This window comes from Micromesistius poutassou (assembly GCF_964030765.1).
Source record: "Micromesistius poutassou genome assembly, chromosome: 6".
NCBI classification, from domain to species: Eukaryota; Metazoa; Chordata; class Actinopteri; order Gadiformes; family Gadidae; genus Micromesistius; species Micromesistius poutassou.
The window spans coordinates 3,317,207-3,339,118 of record NC_140276.1 but is presented as its reverse complement, the minus strand read 5'-3'; the positions used below and the strand labels follow the sequence as shown (position 1 = coordinate 3,339,118).

The 21,912-nt window shown below is 46.1% G+C and overlaps 1 protein-coding gene across 1 annotated transcript; it reads left to right on the top strand.

Moving 5' to 3' along the window:
- Nucleotides 1-1,949: 1,949 nt before the first annotated feature.
- Nucleotides 1,950-20,609, top strand: slc4a11 (solute carrier family 4 member 11; the record flags this gene model as incomplete). Its single annotated transcript, XM_084469986.1, has 20 exons — nucleotides 1,950-2,086; nucleotides 6,025-6,075; nucleotides 8,001-8,066; nucleotides 8,255-8,298; nucleotides 8,535-8,754; nucleotides 8,901-8,982; nucleotides 9,422-9,545; nucleotides 9,983-10,192; nucleotides 10,572-10,656; nucleotides 11,002-11,127; nucleotides 11,919-12,032; nucleotides 12,486-12,618; nucleotides 12,873-12,946; nucleotides 14,838-15,075; nucleotides 15,850-15,956; nucleotides 16,276-16,441; nucleotides 16,956-17,129; nucleotides 17,822-18,017; nucleotides 19,825-19,994; nucleotides 20,543-20,609. The coding sequence occupies exons 1-20, from the start codon at nucleotides 2,050-2,052 to the stop codon at nucleotides 20,607-20,609; spliced, it is 2,484 nt and encodes an 827-aa protein (XP_084326112.1). The 5' UTR covers nucleotides 1,950-2,049.
- Between the last annotated feature and the right edge of the window lie 1,303 nt (nucleotides 20,610-21,912).

The following is a 21,912-nucleotide window of genomic DNA, read 5'->3' as shown; positions in this document are numbered from 1 at the left end:
TGTGACCTTTATGGGTTAGGTAGAAAGCCTTGTAGGCTTACTAAACAAGATGTCAGTTCATTCCATAAAGCAACACATTTTATGTATTCATAATAAGATAATAGTTAAGTAATAGTGGATAGTGGATATAATTGTTTTGGTTCTATTGGTGTTCTAGCAAGGACCTTTTTAATGGTTGACTGAAAAGGAATTGGCTATAAGCAATGGCATGCTCCCTGTTACATATTTGTAGTTCTCAGTTAGGGAGATATTTCTGACATTGGCCCTTTGGCCCTAGCTCTGAAGAGAAAAAACAAGAAACAGCAATGCCGCTATACATTAAACTTTGGTTGCTCTTAGCACCTACATTTTTTAGATAATTTCATCATGGAATACGTTTTGTTGACATCATACCCGGCAGTGCTGCTCAAGTCATGCTATAAGTGTGCTCTATGGTTCTAATAAATCTTTTACAGTAGCAATGTTGGTAGCAATGTGAGGTTTGTACAATGACCTCTGACCACTTTTTACAATGTTACATTAACTTTCATTTAGGCTCTCCTCTGCGTCCACGGCTAAATGTAGGATGCTTATGCACACAAAGGATATTATTGCATAGAGGATATGTCAAATTAAAACATAATTAAAAGATGCAAAGCCTACAGGGTTTTTTTTATATGTTGGCCTAGTAGCTTATTGGTAGGTTTAAGTAAAGCCCTACATCTATAATACAACGAAATGTGGTGTTTAATAAATAATGGTATGGAATGTCAAAAACGGTTGACCTGACAACCAGCTGACCCTGAATATGACGTTCATTTTACTTTGTCTGGTGTATAGTGGTAGGCTCTAATAATAATGTTTATTGCGTCTTTTTTTAACATTGTTCCAAAGAAAAGAGGACTAGAAATCCTAGTGGGCGGCTGTGATATAAACTAGAGAGAAAACCACTCACTTCTAATAACCTTCAACGACGGTTGAAAAGGATGCACTCAGAGGCCTTGAGTTGGTATGAAGGCATGTTTCCATCCGAGCTAAGTGGATCTGGTTCCCATTGAACGTTTCTGTCGCCTCTCTCTGCTCCACCTGCTGACTCTGCTGCCACCCAGCGGCGCTGAAGGGTATAGCTTAACGTTGCCGATCACGGCAAACTTTTTTTTTGTTTCATTAATTATTTATTTACGCCGTGGGTGCAACCAGTTCGTTTTCTCGCCGGCACCAAGACATAATAGCTCTGACCGATCTTACGACTCATGTATAGTTGATTTTGTTATGTTTGCGTAGAACTACGAGTCCTACGAGTACACGTCTGTTCCGTTCCTTCCTTCCTGTAACCTGAGTGAAAGCACAGCCTTTGCTATGCGGTTGTGCTGTTAATTAAAGCGACCCAGTACCATTTGACTGTGCCTTGTAACCACCATAGAAACACGCTGACCCGCGGGTAATTGCATCATGCCCGGAGGGATCCTCGGGATCTACCATACTGTCTGGGAGACACTCTGCCGCCGCCATACGAGAGCCAAAATAATGGGTTGTCTTGGAGGCACATGGGCGCCTTTATTTCTTTTTATTTTTTATTTTTGTTATTCCTTGTTTTTTTTTTTTTTGGTATGCTTTGTAAAGGGAATTTCCCCCGAATTCCTTTTCCGCAGCGACTGGGGTTTATTTCGTCTTCGGGCGATTCAACGGTTCGGTTTCCTAGGCACAAGGACCCAGCAGTTGCAAACTTCTGTCACACGCCCTTTCCTCCGCCCCACCCCCATCACCATGTGCTACTGCCGGCAGACTGCCTACTACAACCTCTACCAGTGTGTCTGTATGCGTGCGACTTGCGTGTGTGTGCGTGCCGTGTGTGTGTGTTTGTGTGTGTAAGAGAGAGATAGAGAGAGAGAGAGAGAGTGTGAGAGAGAAAGAAAGCGAGGGGGGAGAGAGAGAGAGAGAGAGAGTGAGCGAGAAAGGGGGGCAAGAGACAGGAAGGGATTCTTAGACAAGGAAATGTATTAGGCAGAAGTGCTGAGCAACATGATGGGATGACCTGGGAAAAATAGCATACCTGACAAACTGAGAACCATGGAAGACAAACAGGTCCTCCATTTTGTGCCATGTGGTAAGTTACACATAGGTGGGTCGAGGGTGAGAAGGTAGTTACTGGTGAAACCTGAGCCTTCTTGTGCCACACATGTGTAGGACCATATGCCTTTGCTTCCCCTTTCCCTGGTCGCGACCCCCCCCCCCCACCCTCTCTCTCTCTCTCTCTCTCTCTCTCTCTCTCTCTCTCTCTCTCTCTCTCTCTCAGAAACCTACTTTTGCTCTCCCCTTCCTGTCTCCTTATACAGTCTGTGCCTCATGTACTGTTAAGTGTTTACATCCTTTGTGTGTGTGTGTGTGTGTGTGTGTGTGTGTGTGTGTGTGTGTGTGTTTCAATGGTGTCTTTAAAGTGTTATAACATGTCCTTAGATTCTCAGCATGAATGTGTGTTCTGTTCTGTGGTTATGTAGTGTGCTGTGTTGGTTCCACCATGTGATGTTAGAGGAATGGATTTCCCAACATTGCAAACAGTAGTCATCATTTATTGGCAGGAAAGCCGGCAACGCATGGCCAGCCCAGTAGTGTGGGCCACTGTTTATGATATGTCTATAAATGGCTCTACTGCTCTGTTGACATCAGCAGCCTTATCCTAAATAATGCAGAGCATTCACTACTTGCTACTGGGTCTACCAGATGGGTCTACCTATCAAATGGTTACAAGTGGACTGTTGAAGTCATTTCACTATTGCCGTCTTAAACGTATGGCTTCTGTAAGGAGAGACCCCCACCATTAGCCACCGGGAAGCTCTAACCGTTCCAAAGAGAATTTGAATAGGATTTGCATGTGCCAGGGATGCCTTAGCTTATGAAAAGCCCAGCATGTCTTTTGTTTAAAAGCACTCCACCTGATGTGGTGTCTATTGCCTCCCCACAGAGCAGCGTTCAAATGGATTCCCTGCTATAGCCTGAATACTATGTAAATACACCATAGTCATGCCATTCGAACAAAGACATTCAATGTTAAGACGTTAAACATTTGTAAACACATTCGCATACAGTTGAGTTTATACAAAAATAGAGGGTTGATAGATAATATGTTGGTATATGCTTGTTTACCTACTAATTACCAAAAGACTGCACACAAAATAGACTCTTCTCAAATGTGTCCGCATTTTTCATGCAGACTTAGGACAAGTTTGAGTATGGAGGATAGATGTTTTCAGGAAGGTACCACAAAGCAGATGAACCCGGTGTATTTCATAGCCGTTCACGGGTTAAAACTTTCACAAGTTTCTTAGGCTGAGGATTAGGAAGATTATCCCTGAGAAGAATGTTCAATATTCTTAAATGGCTCAAACATACCAGCTTTTCCCTTAATTCATATTGCATTCAACAATTTAGTCACCCTAAAGTTGGACCGTCTGATGAACATAACCAGTGATGCATGCTCCAGACATTAACTCAAATGCACTTAAATACTATAATTGAATAAGCAGTATTAATAAAGCCCTCTTATGTGCCCATAGAGGCTTAGAACCATGTGACTTAGCAGGAGTGCTGCAGTGGAGTTGGAAGTTCTTGAAAGTCTAAAGAAGAGAATCGACCCCAACATAAGCTCTTAAAGTCCTGACTTGGATATCCCATTGACCAGGCTGAATGCAAACCCATCGTAGTTTACTGTCGGATTTGGATATTGGTTCTTCGGGTGTTGAAGTGGAATGAGCCATGCTTCCTGTTTCCTGTGTACAACGTTTGGTGACGATAGTTAATGCGTGTGTTGTGTATTTTAGTGCAGTTGCCACACATGTGTGTGTGTGTGTGTTCCCTTTTCCATGGAAGTGGAGTCGCTGTCTCGTATATGAGTTGATATCGATGTGTAAATATGTATATAATGATTTAAATCATCTTGGAAACCCAGCTATAACCTTTTTGGCAACTAGAAAGGAAGAGTCCATGACATGCACACTATTTTTCCAGCTTTAAAACTCAGCTGCATCTTATCTGTGGAAGACTAAACAAGTATATTTTTGGGTTTGCAACGTCCACAAGGACATTCAGTAGCAAACAAAGATTCCTGCAGTTATTCCAGCAGAGTAGGCCCAGGGCTGAGGCAACTCATAATTTCGGCTGAAACTGTGCCAAGTGTTTGTCTACTGATGTGGTTCACAACTGACAACCCTAACAAAGCAGTTGGCATTGGTTACGATTTAGAGACAGAGAAACATTCTTTCTCAAATTACATTGAACGAGTTTGCCTCCTCTAGGCATATTGTTAAAGGTGGTTACAGATGGTACAGGAGGTAGGAGGTCAGAAAGCAGTCTATTTTGAGCAGTGGGTTTAAGGTCGGTTGCTATGCTGATGGAAGGTTTCAGCTCACCTTCTAGAGATGTCAATCAGAGAGGAAGTCAGACAGGAAATTACGCATGGAAACCTGTTTGAAGGCAGGACAATATTTGGGACCTTATAGACTGTGTCCTAGTTCTATCCATAAGCTTATCTGTTATCTAACGTTACTACAAATCAGTAAACTAAATCATGTTATTTTTTCAAACGAAAATGTATATACAGTACTGAAATACGAATTTATTTCTGCAGTATGTCAGTATTTAGTTTAAACCAGGAGAGACAATATAGTGACACTAAACCACAATTTATTTTGCATTAGGATTCCGTCTATGTAAACTACCCATAACACATTTGCGGCTTTATGAAGCCTGAGGGAGAGATAACAGATGGAAGTGTAATGGCTGGATGTACTCCCAGGTGGAGTGAAACCGTCCTACAGTCATGGGTTGGGTGTAGCTTGTGTCTGGCATCTGCACTTCTCCTGGCTGATAGCCCATCGATTGGGCTATCAGAAATGTGCAGGGGATTTAAATACAAGCCTTACCTTTTCATTGGAGATTCATGAGCGATTGCTTCACGACACCCAAGAGCTGTTAGCATTGCAATGTTTTATGGATAATGCAGATGCCGCCGGAAAACAAATATTCAAGGCACACCTGGACCTGGACAAACTGAGAACCTGGTAAGACAAACAGGTCCTCCATTGTTTGCCATGTGGTTAGTTTCAGATATAGGTGGGGTGAGGGTGAGAAGGTAGTTACTGGTGAAACCTGAGCCTTCTTGTGCCACACATGTGTAGGACCATATGCCTTTGCTTCCCTTCTCACTGGTTTCTTGCTCTCTCTCTTGCTCTCTCTCTCTCTCTCTCTCTCTCACACACTCACACTCACACACACACACACACACACACACACACACACACACACACACAGCCCTGTGCAGAGGGCATGGGAACGTTCTGTCAAATCGGTTGTTGTGGGACCCACCCCGGTGCAGGGATGCACAAGGGCCCTATCAGGCATCACAGGCGAGGAAAGGGCTCATCCCTACAGCAGTGGTATGTTCCCAGGGTCAGCAGAGAGTGGGAGATACCTTACTGCATACACAAATATCACACAGCAGGCCCGCTTTTCTTTGTAACCAAGCAGTAGATAGAGTTTTGAGGGGGTTTTATTGTCAGGTACAGAGAACCTTTTGACTATGATATAAGACTGTGTATGAATAGAATTCATCTGAGGTTTGATTGTCCTGTTTTCAAATGTGCAAATGTGCACATTTGCACATCTGCAGTTGTGACCCAGTTGTTATAGTTTTCAGAGAAAAAAATGTATTGTATTTCATGTATTTCTCAAATGCATCCGATATGCAAGCCTACCACCAGCTCTGCAGTGATTCAGCATTCACACACTGTTCAACCAATGTAGTGTGTACTCACTCTTGTGCAAAATCACTGCCGGGATACTGAGTCCCACACACACTCCAAACCATATGACCACTGGCTTTATGGATAGTATGGGCATCTTTATTAGACAGAGCCGTTGTTTCTTCTTCAATGTATTTCTCTACGGACACATATCTTGAACTGAGGGGGTTCCAAATTGGAATGAATGTTTTATTCGTAGCTTCAAGCAAAGGTCTCATGAATGCGGTCTCTTCTCTTCTCCCCACAGACGACCCGTCAGAAGGGAAGTCCAAAAATGGCTACACTTTCCAAGAGATGGGTACGTAGTCGCCACAATCTCCCGCTCCCGGCACCGCGAGGGATTTGCAATGTGATGTATCCTGTCCATGGCCATGAATATCTTATCCGTAGCGAAAAATATATATATACAGCTTTGCAATGGTTCAGTATTCACATGCAACCACTGTGTAGTCACTCTTGTGTAAAATCACTGCTGGGATTCTGAGTCACACACGCCCTGAAAACCATAGGAAGCCAAAGCCACAATGACTTAAACCAATGATATAGAATAATAATTTGGCTTGACGTTATTATTTAACTAGTCTTTAACTTTTTTGTTATTTAGAAGCATATGCAGCACTTTTAGAATAACTGCAACTTTTAAGCATTAATGTAGCAGTATTAAATAATGAATTCCTCATTTATGAAGAATTGTTCATACATGAATCCTAAAATTATTATTAACATAATAAGCTAATCATTTAAAGATCATTTGTAAAGCGCAAGTTAATGATTAATGATCAAGAACAATGTGTAAATAATGCTTTATAAACACTTAACAATTCATGTTTAGTTTAAGTAGAAAGAAAGCATAAGCTTAATACTTTGTATGCGCTTATCTTAAGGTAGGACCAGCTATGCAAATAATGGTTTATAACTATCTGAACTAATCATAAATTGCAGCATTATATTATAGCAGTAGTTTTAAATTAACATGTTGTGTTACATACAATAGTTTGTAAACATATGCTTTGTACACTCTTATAAACCATTTTCTCCATGGTAATAATAATTCATAACTGATAAGGAATTGCTTACTGAGTAGTCACTTAGGATCAATGCTTTATAATGCTGAATTCACTATGAATATACAAGCGTAGGAGAGAATGCAAATGCAGGGGGTGGAGGGTGAAGGTGGTGCACAGATCCTAGTTGTTGATTTCCATTGAAAGTGGAACATTGAATCACGGTAATGCCTACCTGCACACTAATTAGTCATTTGATATGCTGCAGAGCACAAATTCATTTGCATGTGTATTGAGAGGTTAATTAGTGGCCAGATAACGACCTATATGATCTATGAGCATAATGAGAAAAGAGAATATTTTTACTGCAGAGCTGAGACGCTTGCATTTTACTACCACTTCTAGTTTATAAAGGCAGTTAAACTATCTTGCTGTTTTCCCTCATAAAAACTAGCCATCGCTCTTCATGTCTCTCAATTTATTCTCACCTGGATTAAGTTATTTACAAGGGCCTTTTGTTTATATTGGTGCGGCATGAGGTGGATTTTTTTATTGGGCATTTCTCTTCCTTTTTTACCTCTTTTCCCCATACCCCCATCCTTTCCTGTTCTGACCTTCACGTTCTTACTTTATCACATCGCTTTACTTACCACCCTTACACTTCCTTTTTCTTTCATGTTATTGCTCTCTCTCTCTCTCTTGCTGGCTTTCCTATAGACTCTCTCTCTCTCTCTCTCTGCAACAGACAATCTTTTGTGTTTGGCTGGTGTGTGCTTTTCGCCAGATGGCAGAACGGGGGGAGCACAGACTCAACAGATTCACACTGTAGATAGATCTAGAAACCTGGCCCAATGAAGCAACTTAACCTTGACTTAATGAGTGTCGATTATCATGCCATGGCTCCATTATGTTGGGCCACCATTTATTTTTTGGCCTGAAATCCATTGTTGGGATGGCAGGCACAACGGACCAAATCAACCTTGAAATAACAACCTTAATTATTGCCATTTGTTACCCCATACAGTTGATTAAAATGCACATTAATGTGTCTGGGTTATTGAATGTTCCCTCCGAACCGCCGTCTACATCCAAACAGTGATTGGACAGAGATGTATGGCCCATGTGATGGACAATTAGGACTCGTTAATGAGCTTTATGACTTACTTACTCTGTGTGTTGCTCTTATCTTGATGCTCCCCCCCTTCCCTACCCTTCACAGAGCTGCGTAAGGAGGACGCTGTGTATGAGGATGTAAAGGAGCAGGACTTCCAGGCCACTGTTTCAGGTGTGTGTGTGTGTGTGTCTGGGTGTGCCTGGGTGTCTTTGTGTGTGTGTGTGTGTGTGTGTGTGTCTGGGTGTGCCTGGGTGTCTTTGTGTGTGGGTGTGTGGGTGTATGCGTCGCCTCTGATTCCGCTCTACTGTAAAGGCACTTTACAAACAGATTTTAACCCCTGTTGTGGCATCCATTTGCAGATCACGATACACCAGAATATGGGCTACTGAACACAACCCGCAAAGTACGATTTATTTTCTTTTCTTTATATTGATCAATGATAATTTTTTTAAAATAATTGTTAGGTTAAACCTTCAATCTATTTTAATAAAATCTATCCCAATTGATATGGATGAATATGAGATACATGAGATATCGTCACATAATGTTCAAAACATTTGATCAGCTACCACTATACGCAGATGACATTGCATTCAACTCACTAAACATAAGTTTTTTCGTTATGCCTTTCCTTCCCAGTATGTGAGGTCCATGAACTTCCAGGAGGAGGTGCGCGCTCACCGGGACCTCGACGACTTCCTGGCCCAGTCCAGCATCGTGCTGGAGGAGGATGCCGCCACGCTGGAAGAGGTCCTCAAACACATGCTCACACGCATGGTGGACGAGGGCGGGGAGACCTTCGACGTGGACGCAGTCATGGACTCCCTGTTCACCGACGCCAGCGGGTTGGATGCAAACGGTAGGGCCTTTTGTGGTCTGTGGTGGGCAGTTAATAAACAACAATGTGCTGAGGAGGCACAGCATGCTTTGTGCCTGAGCACCACTGCTTTTACCTCGACTCATGGTGTTAAAATAATGTTCATCTTTGTCTTCGGCGTCCTGCAGTGCATCTTCTGTCTGAGACCATCCAGGGAGTCACCACGACCCCCACAGGAATCCACTACCAGCAGTCCTGGCTCTGTATTCTGTACGTCTCTCAACTGAAATAGCAATGGTCTTTAACATATGCCATGCATTTGTATTGTTCTTGCCCATTTCATTTGTATTCTTTTGTTTCAATTGTAAAGGCCATGATAAACGTTCTATTTGCAGCAGAACTCACCGGTCTCTGCTGCCATAGCAACAGATCCACCTGCAACCATATCACTTACTGTATCACCCCCATCACTGCACAACATCCAGTACACTGATGGTCAGAGTAGGCAACTCCTCTCACATGTCATGTTCCGTTGATAAAGGGCCCGGGAACACCCCAAGTTTTATACCCAGCTCCCATCGAAATGCGCTAATTTGTAGTTATTAAACAAAACCACTATTAAACAGTCCTACGCACAACATCTCTCTCTAAGTAACACATTCCCAAGCGTTGGTTTCATGTACCTTCTCTGTGTTTCTGTGACTCTCAGCACCAACGTCAGCAGCCTCCAGAAACGCCACGTCTGCATCACACGCCTGGACAGACCGCAGAACTGGGGGGTGAACTGCTGCGAGGCCCGCTATGTGGTTCTCATCCTGGCTCCCTCCCGAACGGTGAGGACACCCCCATCCCCCCCTGCGATACTTAACTAACGGCTAGGGTGCTTTATGTAGCACGGCATCGGGAACACAGCAGAGGATGGTGCTGATGTCCTTTTAACAGACTCTATTGCCATTATGGGTTCAGCAGGTGTTATGTCTTCAGAGAGCTGTTTGGAAAACACTGAGGTAACTAAGGGGATGTGTGAACAGTTGTGAATCTACAGTTACATTCGTTTTAGAAATCGCTTTTATCCAACGCGATTAAGCAGTGTACACGGCAGTAAATGTTCCACACATAACGTACAATAAAAGCAGGCTAAAGCACTTGGAGGAAAAACAACAAATTTATTTTTGTATAAAGGGCTAAGGCTATTGCTAAATGCGCTGCAGCAACGAGTTTACTCTGTAAAATGTAACATTATCGTTTCACTTCTTGTTTTCCCAACTAGAAAAGCACCAAGACGGCCATTGAGCTGGGCAGGACGTTCGCCACCCTGTTGTCGGACATCTCCTTCCGACAGAAGCTGCTGGAGGCCCGCACCGAGGAGGAGTTCAAGCAGGAGCTGGTGTGCCAGCGGAGGCTGCTCTCCAGCGGCAGCGACAAGCCCCTCGAGGAGGAGGTTGACGTCACGGACCCCCGCAAAGGGAAGCCCCTGGAGGTAATGTCCGTTCACGGAGCGGACGAGAGGCGCTTCACACAGTTACAGACTGAGACGTTGGATGACCGTTTGTGGTGGATGAGGATTTGTCGCAACATGGAGGATTCAATCAGTGTAACTTTTCAGTTTGACGTATATGACGATGTTGACTGTTGACGTGCCAGAGAGAATGAGTGTTTTGCGTTGTGGAATGTAACAGGAAAAACATTTTTAGCTTTCGGTTTGAAATAAGTTTTAACCCCGACAAATAACCAACCATCCAACAAACGTTAAGATGTGTAGATCAGTTCCACTGGTCTTATTCACACAAACATGAGTAATGACTCTAACCCTCAACCCTAACCTTAAGCTAACATTAAACCATTCCCATTCTTCCCAGTTCACAGATTTCCTAAAACCATTCAAGGGTGTGTACGACGACCTCCGCAGAAGACTGCCGCTCTACCCCTCAGATTTCACAGACGGTACGGCTTCTACACCCTTCTGAAGAATCCTGGTGGAAACAACAAGTCTTTGCCAAAGCCCAACGCATATGGAGCACTGATTTATTCTGATATTTGTTGTGCAACACAAAATTAATTCTAGAAACATATTGTTTTAACAGGGAGAAGCATAAGGAGAAGCAACTGTGGCTGGGCTGTAATTATAGCGCTAGCCTCAAATATTATAGGACTCAAGTATATTGAACATTATTATAGTATTATTATTATTATAGCATCTGTCGCATCACCTCCATGTGCTTTGGGCTTAACACAAAGAAAAAAAAGAAAAGAAAAGACTTAACTCTTTCCTCTGATTGGTCCGTCCAGGTATCGTGGGGCCTGACCGCTCATTACTGAAGTACACCACCACGGCAATCTTCCTCTACATCGCCATTCTGCTGCCGGCCATCGCCTTTGGCTCGCTCAACGACGAGAGCACCAGGGGGGAAATAAGTAAGCGAAGCAAGCTCAGCACTATCATCATCATTAATCCTAAAAGCCTTATTAAACTATACAGTTATTCAGTGATGGGCAGTAGCGTCCATACAAGTATTGACATTACTAGTTGAACTGTATTTCCCAGTTGGGTGGCGGTAACACATCTGTTTTCTAAATCAAGTTGCTATTCAGTAGCTAAACTGCTTTATTGATCAGGTAGTGCGGTAGCATCTGAAATACATCTAAGAAGCAGTACCCCCAAACACGGACGATAGACATAGGGAGGTTTTCTGTGTAGTTGGTAGCTTAAAGAAGCACTTTGTATGACAGTGACCAGACACACCAAGTGGATGGAAAGATGGCAGGGGGAATTGAATAAGCATGAAGTTGGCTTAAGAAAAAGAAAAAAGTCTGATGGCTTCTGATGTAGTAAACTACTTTTGCCAAGTTTTTGTAGCTTAGCTCTCTACATTTATCTGGGTGGAAGCTCCTGCGTAGTGAAGCTTCACTTAATGTCGAGCACCTGGTAGCTAAGCTCACTACACTTTCCGAGCAGCTTGCCCAAAAAACTGCAAAAACTTTCCAAAATATAATCCAATTTAGCCTGGCTCAAAAGTTTAAAAGCACAATTTTCTTCCGCTCTTTAAACCTTCATATCTGGCCTCGGCAAAGCGATTAAAAAAAAAACACCTCCTTTACTGATACTGTTGGAAGCACCATCCGCCATCTGCGCGGACGAAATAGGCGGTAAAAGTAATTGCGCTTAACCCCTTTGTGACTTCTTCTTCTTCTTCTGTGTGGCGCAGACGTGCAGAAGACCATCGTGGGCCAGAGCATCGGGGGGGTGATCTACGCTCTGTTCGCGGGCTCCCCCCTGGTCATCCCCCTGACCACCGCGCCGCTCGCCATCTTCATTAGTGGTACGTAGCGCCCCCACTGCCATATGTCCCTCTTTATGAGCCCATCAATAAAACACGCTGGATTCCATTTGGACATTATTGCTTTTTTTGAGTGAAATCCTCCCGTGTTATATGCCGTGTTCATTAACCTCGTTGCACCCTTCTGCCGTGTGTTCAAAGCACTTATAACGACTATAAACTGTGTGTGTGTGTGTGTGTGTGTGTGTGTGTTCAAATGTGTCCATGTGTGTCTGTTTCTGTGTGTGTATTCATGTGTGTGTGTCTGTGTTCATCTGTGTGTGTGTGTGTGTGTGTGTGTGTGTGTGTGTGTGTGTGTGTGTATGTGTGTGTATGTGTGTGTGTGTGTGTGTGTGTGTGTGTGTGTGTGTGTGTGTGCGTGTGTGTTTTCATCTGTGTGTCTGTGTGTGTGTGTGTGTGTGTGTGTCTTTCCCCTGCTGTGCTTTTGCCCTACAGTGATTAGGGGGATCTGTGACGACTATGCCATCGACTTCGAGGCGTTCTACGCCTGCATCGGCTTATGGAACAGCCTGTTCCTCATCCTGGGAGGCCTGTTCAACGTGAGCCTTCTAATGAAGCTCTTCAAACGGTGAGCTGGTGACACCGCCGTGCCCCTCTCCTGTAGGGGGTAATGACTATGGTTGGAGGAAAATAAAACAAAAATAATATATTTTTGTCATTGTTTACCCCCCCCCCCCCCAGTGAAACATTTTGTTGAACTCACACTTCTATAACGCGCCGTTTCAACCAGAGACATCATGTCGGCTGCACCTCCCTGTGAATCAACGTTAGCAGTTTGGTTAAGCATTCAATGACTTGCCGCGTCTGTAATTGTATCTCCAGCTCCACGGAGGAAGTCATCGCGCTGTTCATCTCCATCGCCTTTGTGGGCGACGCGGTGAAAGGAACCGTGAAAAGTGAGTTACGCTTCGCTACCCGATCGACGCAAACGACAACGTTCCGCGCCAGACGGTCCGCCCCGCTGCACGCATAGTGATAGATCGCTTGTGTAATATAGCATGGGTAAGCCCAATAAGCCTGGCAATTCAGTTTTTTTTTCCCGCCTCTTTATGTTGCAAAGCAAATCTGCCGTCCCTTTTTGTGGAAGTCTTTAGAGGTCTGAGCCAGCAAGCACACAATCAAACACAAGCCTGCGGGCTGGAAGTCAACGGGAGGGGAGGGAGGGGATTGAAAACCTTATAATGTTAATGTTGTTTAGCATCTCGTGGCACGAGCGTACCTCGATCCGGCCCTCATGGGGGTTTCCTCCGTGACAGTGAGGTACACACTGAGCATGTGCTGGGTTACTTTGTAGCGGCCTGGTTGTTTGTTTCCGTTGAGCCCGAGGCTATAGCTGCTTTCACATATGGACGTGCATCCATCTATTCTTCCTCTATTCTACGGAGGTGCCGTAGATGTGAATGACATATCCTGACGTTGGATCTCCTGAAAAAATACTACCCCCGAGGTAGTATGTTCTCCGGAGGAAATGCTAATTACCTTATATGTGAGCAGTAGGATGTCGGCATTTCACACCAGTTGAGTGGGCGTGTTGATGACGCTTTGGTCTACGTTTGCATGTCATTGAGTGGCACCCGCACCCTAATCGATAATCAGCCTATTGCCCTTTGTTCGCTGAATGGTTTAAAAAATATTTTAATGTGGCACTGCTTTTCAGTCATTCGTGGTGAACGCTAAATGATAGGTCTTATCGTAACCCTCAAAGTACGCATCATACAATAAATTACAATACATGAGTTCACAGCTGCACGCGTATATAGTAAATGTTTTTTTATTATTATGTTACACCTTTCCTGCTGTCGGCTCCCAAACCGTAGTCGAGGAGCACAGGAGGAACATTCTCTCGGGGGTAACAGCAGTGGGTCTGCTTATAGGTTTGAATATGGTCGGAATAAAGAGGACTCGTTCATTACTTCACTAAACTGACACACGCTACCGCTTGCTCTCCTCGCTCGTCCACTAACACACACACACACACACACTGCCATTCTCACACACACACATAAAATCTCGTTAACACTTATTATTGACAACAGTTAGCTGAACATTATAGGGTCCCGTCCTTCCACTCCCTGTTTTCTCAGTTAAACACAGAAATCAACTACATTTGTCCCAGTGTTTGTTAGATGTGAAATTAAGCCAAAAAAGACGCCCCCTTCCTCCGGTAACGCAGTCGTTCGCGACACCTTTCTTGTTTGTCGTTTCTTCTATTTGTCTGTAACTCATGCGCCAATCTTTCATCGATGCAGATGTTGTGGATGCAACAGAATATATGCATCGCTGCAGCAACATTTAAGATGATGGCGATGAGTTCTGCCCGTTCTGCCTGCGGTCAAACCAAAACAAACCTGATCCCGCCTCTTGCGAACCTCGACCCTATGTCATATCCCGCCCCTTGCAAGCCCACCCCCCTTAAGCAGCCGGAGATTCTACTGATGACTGAGCGTCACCGATCTCTGCATATCGGGCATGAAGTGTGAATAAGTGTGAATGACCCTCACGGTCGAACCTCCTGCTCCACAAATGCGGAGAAAAGACGGAGGTCATATGTGAAAGCAGATATACACACACGCACAATCACTGATGTAAAAACAGCACTATGCTGCCAGGAATGGTCCATGACCACGTAGGCAGTAACAAGGGATGTTCGCCAGCACGTATATTTTCATATGTATATATTTTTCATATCTGGTAGTTTTAGCAATTACTTTTCTGGAGTTGATTGTGTCACTAGTTGTCACTAGTTGTTGTCCCCCTCCACACTGTTCTCCCTCGCCCCTCCCCCAGTCTTCAACTACTTCTACTACGGGCCCACCCTGACCGCCACCAACGCCACCCTGGCCCTGGAGCAGATCAGGCAGCTCCTGGAGAACGCCCAGAATGCGTCTGAGGGGGCTGAGGGAGGATTCTCGGTGCTCCTGCCCGAGTCCCTGGTGCTGTGCACCAGGGAGAGGCCCATCCTGTGCCTCCTCCTGATGCTGGGGACCCTGTGGCTGGGCTACGCCCTCTACCTCGTCAAGAGAAGGTGAGTGTGTGTGTGTGTGTGTGTGTGTGTGTGGGACCGAAGCACAGCAGAGGGGGAGGGGGGAGGGGGAGGGGGAGGGGAGTGGTTTTAATCATCAGCCCCCACTCCTGATTTATTCTGGTCGTTGTGGACGTCAGGACCAGAGACTGATGCTGCCCTGCTGCTGTCGCTTTATTAGATGTTGGCGGGATACGCTGAGCGATGCCAGGCTGGGAGGAGTTATGAAGGAGACGTTGTTATCTCTTTGGGGGGCGGAGGGGCGTTAGCGAGAGTCAGATATGCTCAGAAAACCCTACAATTCTGGAAAGCAGGATTCAGAGTACTTTACTCTTATCTTTATAGTTTTTCTTTCTTTAAGAGCATGGAAGGAAAAAGAGTCTCCCAAGCCAAATGCTCATCGTCACCGTCACAGATAGCCTTTGTCTCTGAAAAACAGGGGGCAGAGTGTGTTTTTAGCCGTCTCTTACCTTTGTTGAAAGAAGAGGCAGGATTTGGAAGATGGTCAGTAAGAGATATACAGTATTGTGTGTGTGTGTGTGTGTGTGTGTGTGTGTGTGTGTGTGTGTGTGTGTGTGCATATATATGTGTGTGTGTGTGTGTGTGTGTGTGTGTGTGTGCGCGTGCGTGTGTATGTGTGTGTCTATATATATATATAAATATATATATGAACATACCCCTAACACTAACTATCCTTATACGTACGTGTGTGTGCGTATGTGTTTGTGTAAGGGCACCCCCATTGACCTGCTTTCCCTTTTGCCTCCGTCCCCACAGTCCGTACCTGAACGGCCGGATCCGGGAGGTGGTGTCTGACTGTGCCCTGCCCATCTCCGTGGTGATCGTGTCTTTCATCGGCTCCTACCTCTTCCTGGACATCGAGCGTGAGTGTGCGGTGCACGGCCCTTGAATAAGAAAAAAAGCCGGCTTTTGCCGACAGGCCCTACTCAGTCTAGTAGCCTACGGTACACACAGGAACGGTTCTGCGGTCGCACATCCGCGGCCGCCCACTGGGATTTACGTGTGAATGGCTGCGGGAGATAACGAAGCGCAGCACAGTGAACAAAGCCCAGCGTGAGCAGGATTAGTCACGATGGTGGACACTGTGTGCTCATTGAAATGAACCCGCATCCCTGTGTCCCTCCCCTGCGTCCCCCCCGCTCCCCCCTCCTCCGCGTTCCCCCCCCCCCCCCCCGTGTTCAGTGCCCGTGTTCCACGTGTACGACCGGCCCGTCTTCAACTTTGCGCCGTTCGACAAGCTGACGGGGTGGAACACGCTCAGCGCCGTGGGCCTCGGCTTCCTCCTCGCCCTGCTCATCTTCATCGACCAGAACATCGTCATCTCCCTCACGCACGTGCCGGAGCACAAGTAAGACACCCCGCGCTGGCCGCTAGCCGCTAGCCGCTAGCCTGTTGAACGCGATCGGGGCAAATGCTACTTTCTCGCTGTGATTTCTTACATTAACACGTCACCTTGTAACCTAATTGACCCAAAATCATTTAATAATTTATATTCAACCTTCATTTGTGTACTACTTTCACTTTGGCTCATAACCTGGATATGTACATGTTGGATTTAGGTATTTTGTATATCATTGTATTCAGTTTATTCTGTTGAGTTTTATTAATGTCCTATAGAGTTATTTTATTACCTTGTTGTAAACGTATTTTACATAACGACGCATTCTAGCACATTTACCCTTAAGTCGGCCTCTTTTCATCGTCTTAGAACAGCATGCCCTACGTAGACAGACAGTAGCCGGCCACTTGTCATAAGCACGCCCCGTCTGACGCCGCGTCGTTCTGTGCGTCCGACCGCCACCTGGAGCCATGGGGGGGGTGGGGCGGCCAATGAGAGTGAACGGTTGTGGTTCTGCCAACAGGCTGCTGAAAGGAACGGCGTTCCACTGGGACCTGGTGCTCACCGGCCTCATCAACATCCTCATGTCGTGCCTGGGGTTGCCGTGGATGCACGCCGCCTTCCCCCACTCCTCGCTCCACGCACGCCAGCTGGCCAAGGTGGAGCAGCACGTGGAGAACGGACACCTGTACACCACGTAGGTTCACGATAAAAACGCGTTTGTATCGCGGTATGTGGGCGGAGGTAGCTCCCGGGGGGGTAGAGCGGGTTGGATTGTTAGCGGAAGGCTGCTAGTTCGTTGCCCGGTATCGAGGTGTCTCTGAGCAAGACACTTAACCGACGAGCCCGGCTGTCGCCTTGCATGGTCGACGCCGCTGCAGGTGTACGTATCTGTTTATGAAAAGATATATGTGTCAATGTTTTGATGGTTGTATTTAAATGTTGTTTTTATCTATCGCTTGTTTCTAATTAAAGTCTGGCGGTATGCGTTTGTGGATGGGAAAACTTTGTAATTGCTCATTGGGGCTAATTTGCCCTTAAATTAGTTTGCACGAAGATGAGCTTTGTGTGTTAAGATTTGTACACACGCGTTGAGACTCAGTAGGAATTGAAACAAACAAAATGCATGACTTACCATAATGCGAGTTGCAACCAAAAAGCGTCCCATTTGAATTGGGTGGAATGAACACAAGATGAAAGTCGAGATGTTTGCTTTAAATTCCTTATTACGGTCTTGTTGATCCCTCAGAACCTCATTGCACAATGATCTTATCTTATCTCTTCCACTGCCTACGGTAGGGTTACCAAAGCCTCGCCCCAATCCCCCCCCCCAACAAACAACCAAAACAACCATCCACCTCCCGCTAACCGGCCCCTCCCCCCCCGCAGCATCGTCAGCGTGAAGGAGACCCGTTTGACGTCGCTGGCGGCCAACATCCTGATCGGCGTGTCCGTGTTCATGCTGCCCTTCCCGCTGCAGTGGATCCCCAAGCCCGTCCTCTACGGCCTCTTCCTCTACATCGCCGCCACCTCGCTGGACGGCAACCAGATGGTGGACCGCATGCAGCTGCTGTTCAAGGAGCAGGTAGGTGGAGGGTGGGGCTAGATGGTGGACCGCATGCAGCTGCTGTTCAAGGAGCAGGTAGGTGGAGGGTGGGGCTAGATGGCGGACGGCATGCAGCTGCTGTGTAAGGAGCAGGTAGGTGGAGAGTGGGGCTAGATGGTGGGGTTAGATGGTGCAGATAGATGAAGGACGGCGTTGGAGGGTGGGGTTAGATGGTGGACTGCATGGTGCTGCTGCTCAAGGAGCAGCAATAAGGGTGACTTAACTAACCGTTTGTTAACATTAGTAAATGCAGTAATGCACATTTTTATATAGCATTACAGAGGGGTTAGGGTAAGGTGGGGTTAGTGGGTAAGGGTTAACTCTCACCCACCTACCCTGTCAAATAATTTATGAATGAATACCTTAGTTAACACCATGACCGTATTCAACATAGACACCGTTAGTAAACGTGAACGCCATTAGTGACTGATGACTAGACCATTAGCTCACTGTTAATTACTGCATGAAGGAATGTTATAATGGTTATTTAATGGATTGTTAAGTGTTAGATGGTGGATGCGTGACTCTGTTGCTTAAGAGCAGGTAGGAGAGATACCTCTTTAATTAGTGTTGGATTTATAAAATGGTTTATTAAGCGTGGATATCTCTCCGTCTGTGTGACTGTCTCTGTCGGTCTACTTTATCTAGGGTCTCCGTACGTATCCACCTGCTGTCTCTATCTGTCTAGATAAACACTTTATTAATCCCTGAGGGGAAATGCAGGTGTTCCGGCAGCCAAAGGGGACAGAAGAGTGTAGATAAAGAACAAATAGGATGAAATACATGCAGAGCTCTCTCTCTCTCTCTGAATATATCTACATACATCTACATCTATTATATCTACTGCCTCTTCCTGCTCTCTGTCTGTCTGTCGCTCTCTACTCTGTCAGTTGGTCCATCTGTGCATAATCAATGCATCAACCGGTTGGTTGATGCATGCAGGCAGGCCCCTACAGACACACAACGCAGGCCCATACAGACACACAACGCAGGCCCATACAGACACACAACGCAGGCCCCTACAGACACACAACGCAGGCCCCTACAGACACACAACGCAGGCCCATACAGACACACAACGCAGGCCCCTACAGACACACAACGCAGGCCCATACAGACACACAACGCAGGCCTCTACAGACACACAACGCAGGCCCATACAGACACACAACGCAGGCCCCTACAGACACACAACGCAGGCCCATACAGACACACAACGCAGGCCCCTACAGACACACAACGCAGGCCCCTACAGACACACAACGCAGGCCCCTACAGACACACAACGCAGGCCCATACAGACACACAACGCAGGCCCCTACAGACACACAACGCAGGCCCATACAGACACACAACGCAGGCCCATACAGACACACAACACAGGCCCCTACAGACACACAACGCAGGCCCCTACAGACACACAACGCAGGCCCATACAGACACACAACGCAGACCCCTACAGACACACAACGCAGGCCCATACAGACACACAACGCAGGCCCATACAGACACACAACGCAGGCCCATACAGACACACAACGCAGGCCCCTACAGACACACAACGCAGGCCCCTACAGACACACAACGCAGGCCCCTACAGACACACAACGCAGGCCCATACAGACACACAACGCAGGCCCATACAGACACACAACGCAGGCCCCTACAGACACACAACGCAGGCCCCTACAGACACACAACGCAGGCCCCTACAGACACACATCATGAAACAGACATGGAGATACATTTGACATGAGACTAACCACTGCTCCACCCCCCACCCCAGACGTCCTACCCCCCCACCCACTACATCCGGCGGGTGCCCCAGAGGAAGGTGCACTACTTCACGGCGCTGCAGATGGTCCAGCTGGTGGTGCTGTGTGCCTTCGGGATGTACCCCCTCCCCTACATGAAGATGGTGTTCCCCCTGCTCATGATTCTGCTCGTCCCCATCAGGTAAAAAAACGCCGCCCCCCCCGGCTGCACAACACCACACACCACACGCATAACACACATGGGGTCCGCTGCAAACACCTGCCATCCGTCAGGGGATAGTGGATAGATCTGGTGCCGTTTGGCAGGTTCTGAAACGCAGGGTTACATCTTAAGACAATGGCCTGGCCGGTGGGTTTGCAGCTCTGGCAGGTAAAGAGACACGCTTCAGGGATGAGATTTTGGAGCCTGACTACACACCTGGGCCAATGTGCTTTCACGCCCAAGCCCCCGCTACGCCTTGTGGCGACCGGGTGACCAGTGTCGTCCACTGTCTGTTTGTGTGACACGTGCGTCATTCCCCCTCGCTCTCAACTGACTTCCTGTCAGTGTTCTCCGTTCTGTCCATAAAACCACGCATACAGTGCCCATAAAAGGTGTTGTTAACTGTAAATAAAAAAAGATTGATTGGTTGGCTCGACTGCCACTGTGCTAAACCATGCGGTGTGCGTGTGCGTGTGTGTGTGTGTGTGTGTGTGTGTGTGTGTGTGTGTGTGTGTGTGTAATTTCAGGACTAATCTGCTTCCACGATTGATCGACGCCAAGTATCTGGACATCATGGATTCTCAGCACATGTAGAAAAGACCTGTGTGTGTGTGTGTGTGTGTGTGTGTGGGTGGGTGTGTGGGTGTGGGTGTGTGTGTCACCAGGTCAAAAGACTGGTTGATTGTATTGAGCAGTGATGTACAACATTGCTTGCAGGGTTTCATATATCAGAGGCTGATTATGTTGACTTAGGCTAGCTGGTGTTAGCCTGTCAAAATGGATGACCAATTTCAGTACCTGACTGCATTCATAATATCTCCAACTGTACAATCACTATCGTTTTATAGTTAACATATTCCTACTGGAGGACCTTGGTGTGTTGTGATGACCTTGCTCTAGATTGTCGTGCAAGGGATTGTGGAGGCGTGTCTCAGGTGTGGCAGCAGGAGCTGCAACACACCTGATCTCCATTCCAATCAGGCTCCTCCACACTTAAGCCGTTTCTCAATTTGCGTACTCGTGTACTTGCGTTCTCGGTAAACGTCATCAGTGGTAGCCCAAGCACTGTTCCAATTCCAAGTACGCGAGAACGCGAGTACTGTCGTAAAACCCGGAAGTGTTCTCGATGCGTTCTCGATGAGGCCGTTCTACCGAGGATGCATCGGAGGTGACTCGTGGGGACTTGGGACAGTTAAATATCCCAGAATGCATCGTCAAGTCCGCTGTTGTTCCAATTGCAGGTGCGTACTCGCGTTCTCGGAAGTCTGTACTTGAAAGTCCGGACTTGCCAAGTACGTACTTCCAAATCCGCGAGAACGTAGTCCGCATACTTGGTATTGAGAAACGGCTCTAGTTAAGATGGCTGAGTGTGATGGTAGGCCATCGCACTCTCTCTGATCCTACCCAGACAGCAGGGCTTTTGGTTCTTTAGATGGGTCTGATACACGACACGACACGACTCACACGCACCCATACACACCCATACACTAGACACTACTGATTATACTGATGTAGATGTACATTGCTTATCTTTATCTCTTTAAAGAGGTTATTGTTTCTAAATAATTACTTCAGTTAACCTTCTGTGTGGTTCATGTTCATTAATGTCCAATTCATTTTGTTAAGTTGATGACATTTATTTTTTAGACTTTGTTGGTAAGGGCAACATTTTTATATTGAAATAAATGTTCAGTTATGGAATTCATTTTTTTTTTTTTTGCAAAACATGATGCATATTTTGTGGTTTCTTAATGGATTCTATGTTAAGAAAATTAAGTGTTAAGTTAAGTTCAAGTTCAAAATACAAATGTACTATGTTGGAACATAAATGCAAAAATGCTAACTGCTGTAAAATATCCTTACACAAATCAAGTGTAGGGGATAACAATGGCACCAA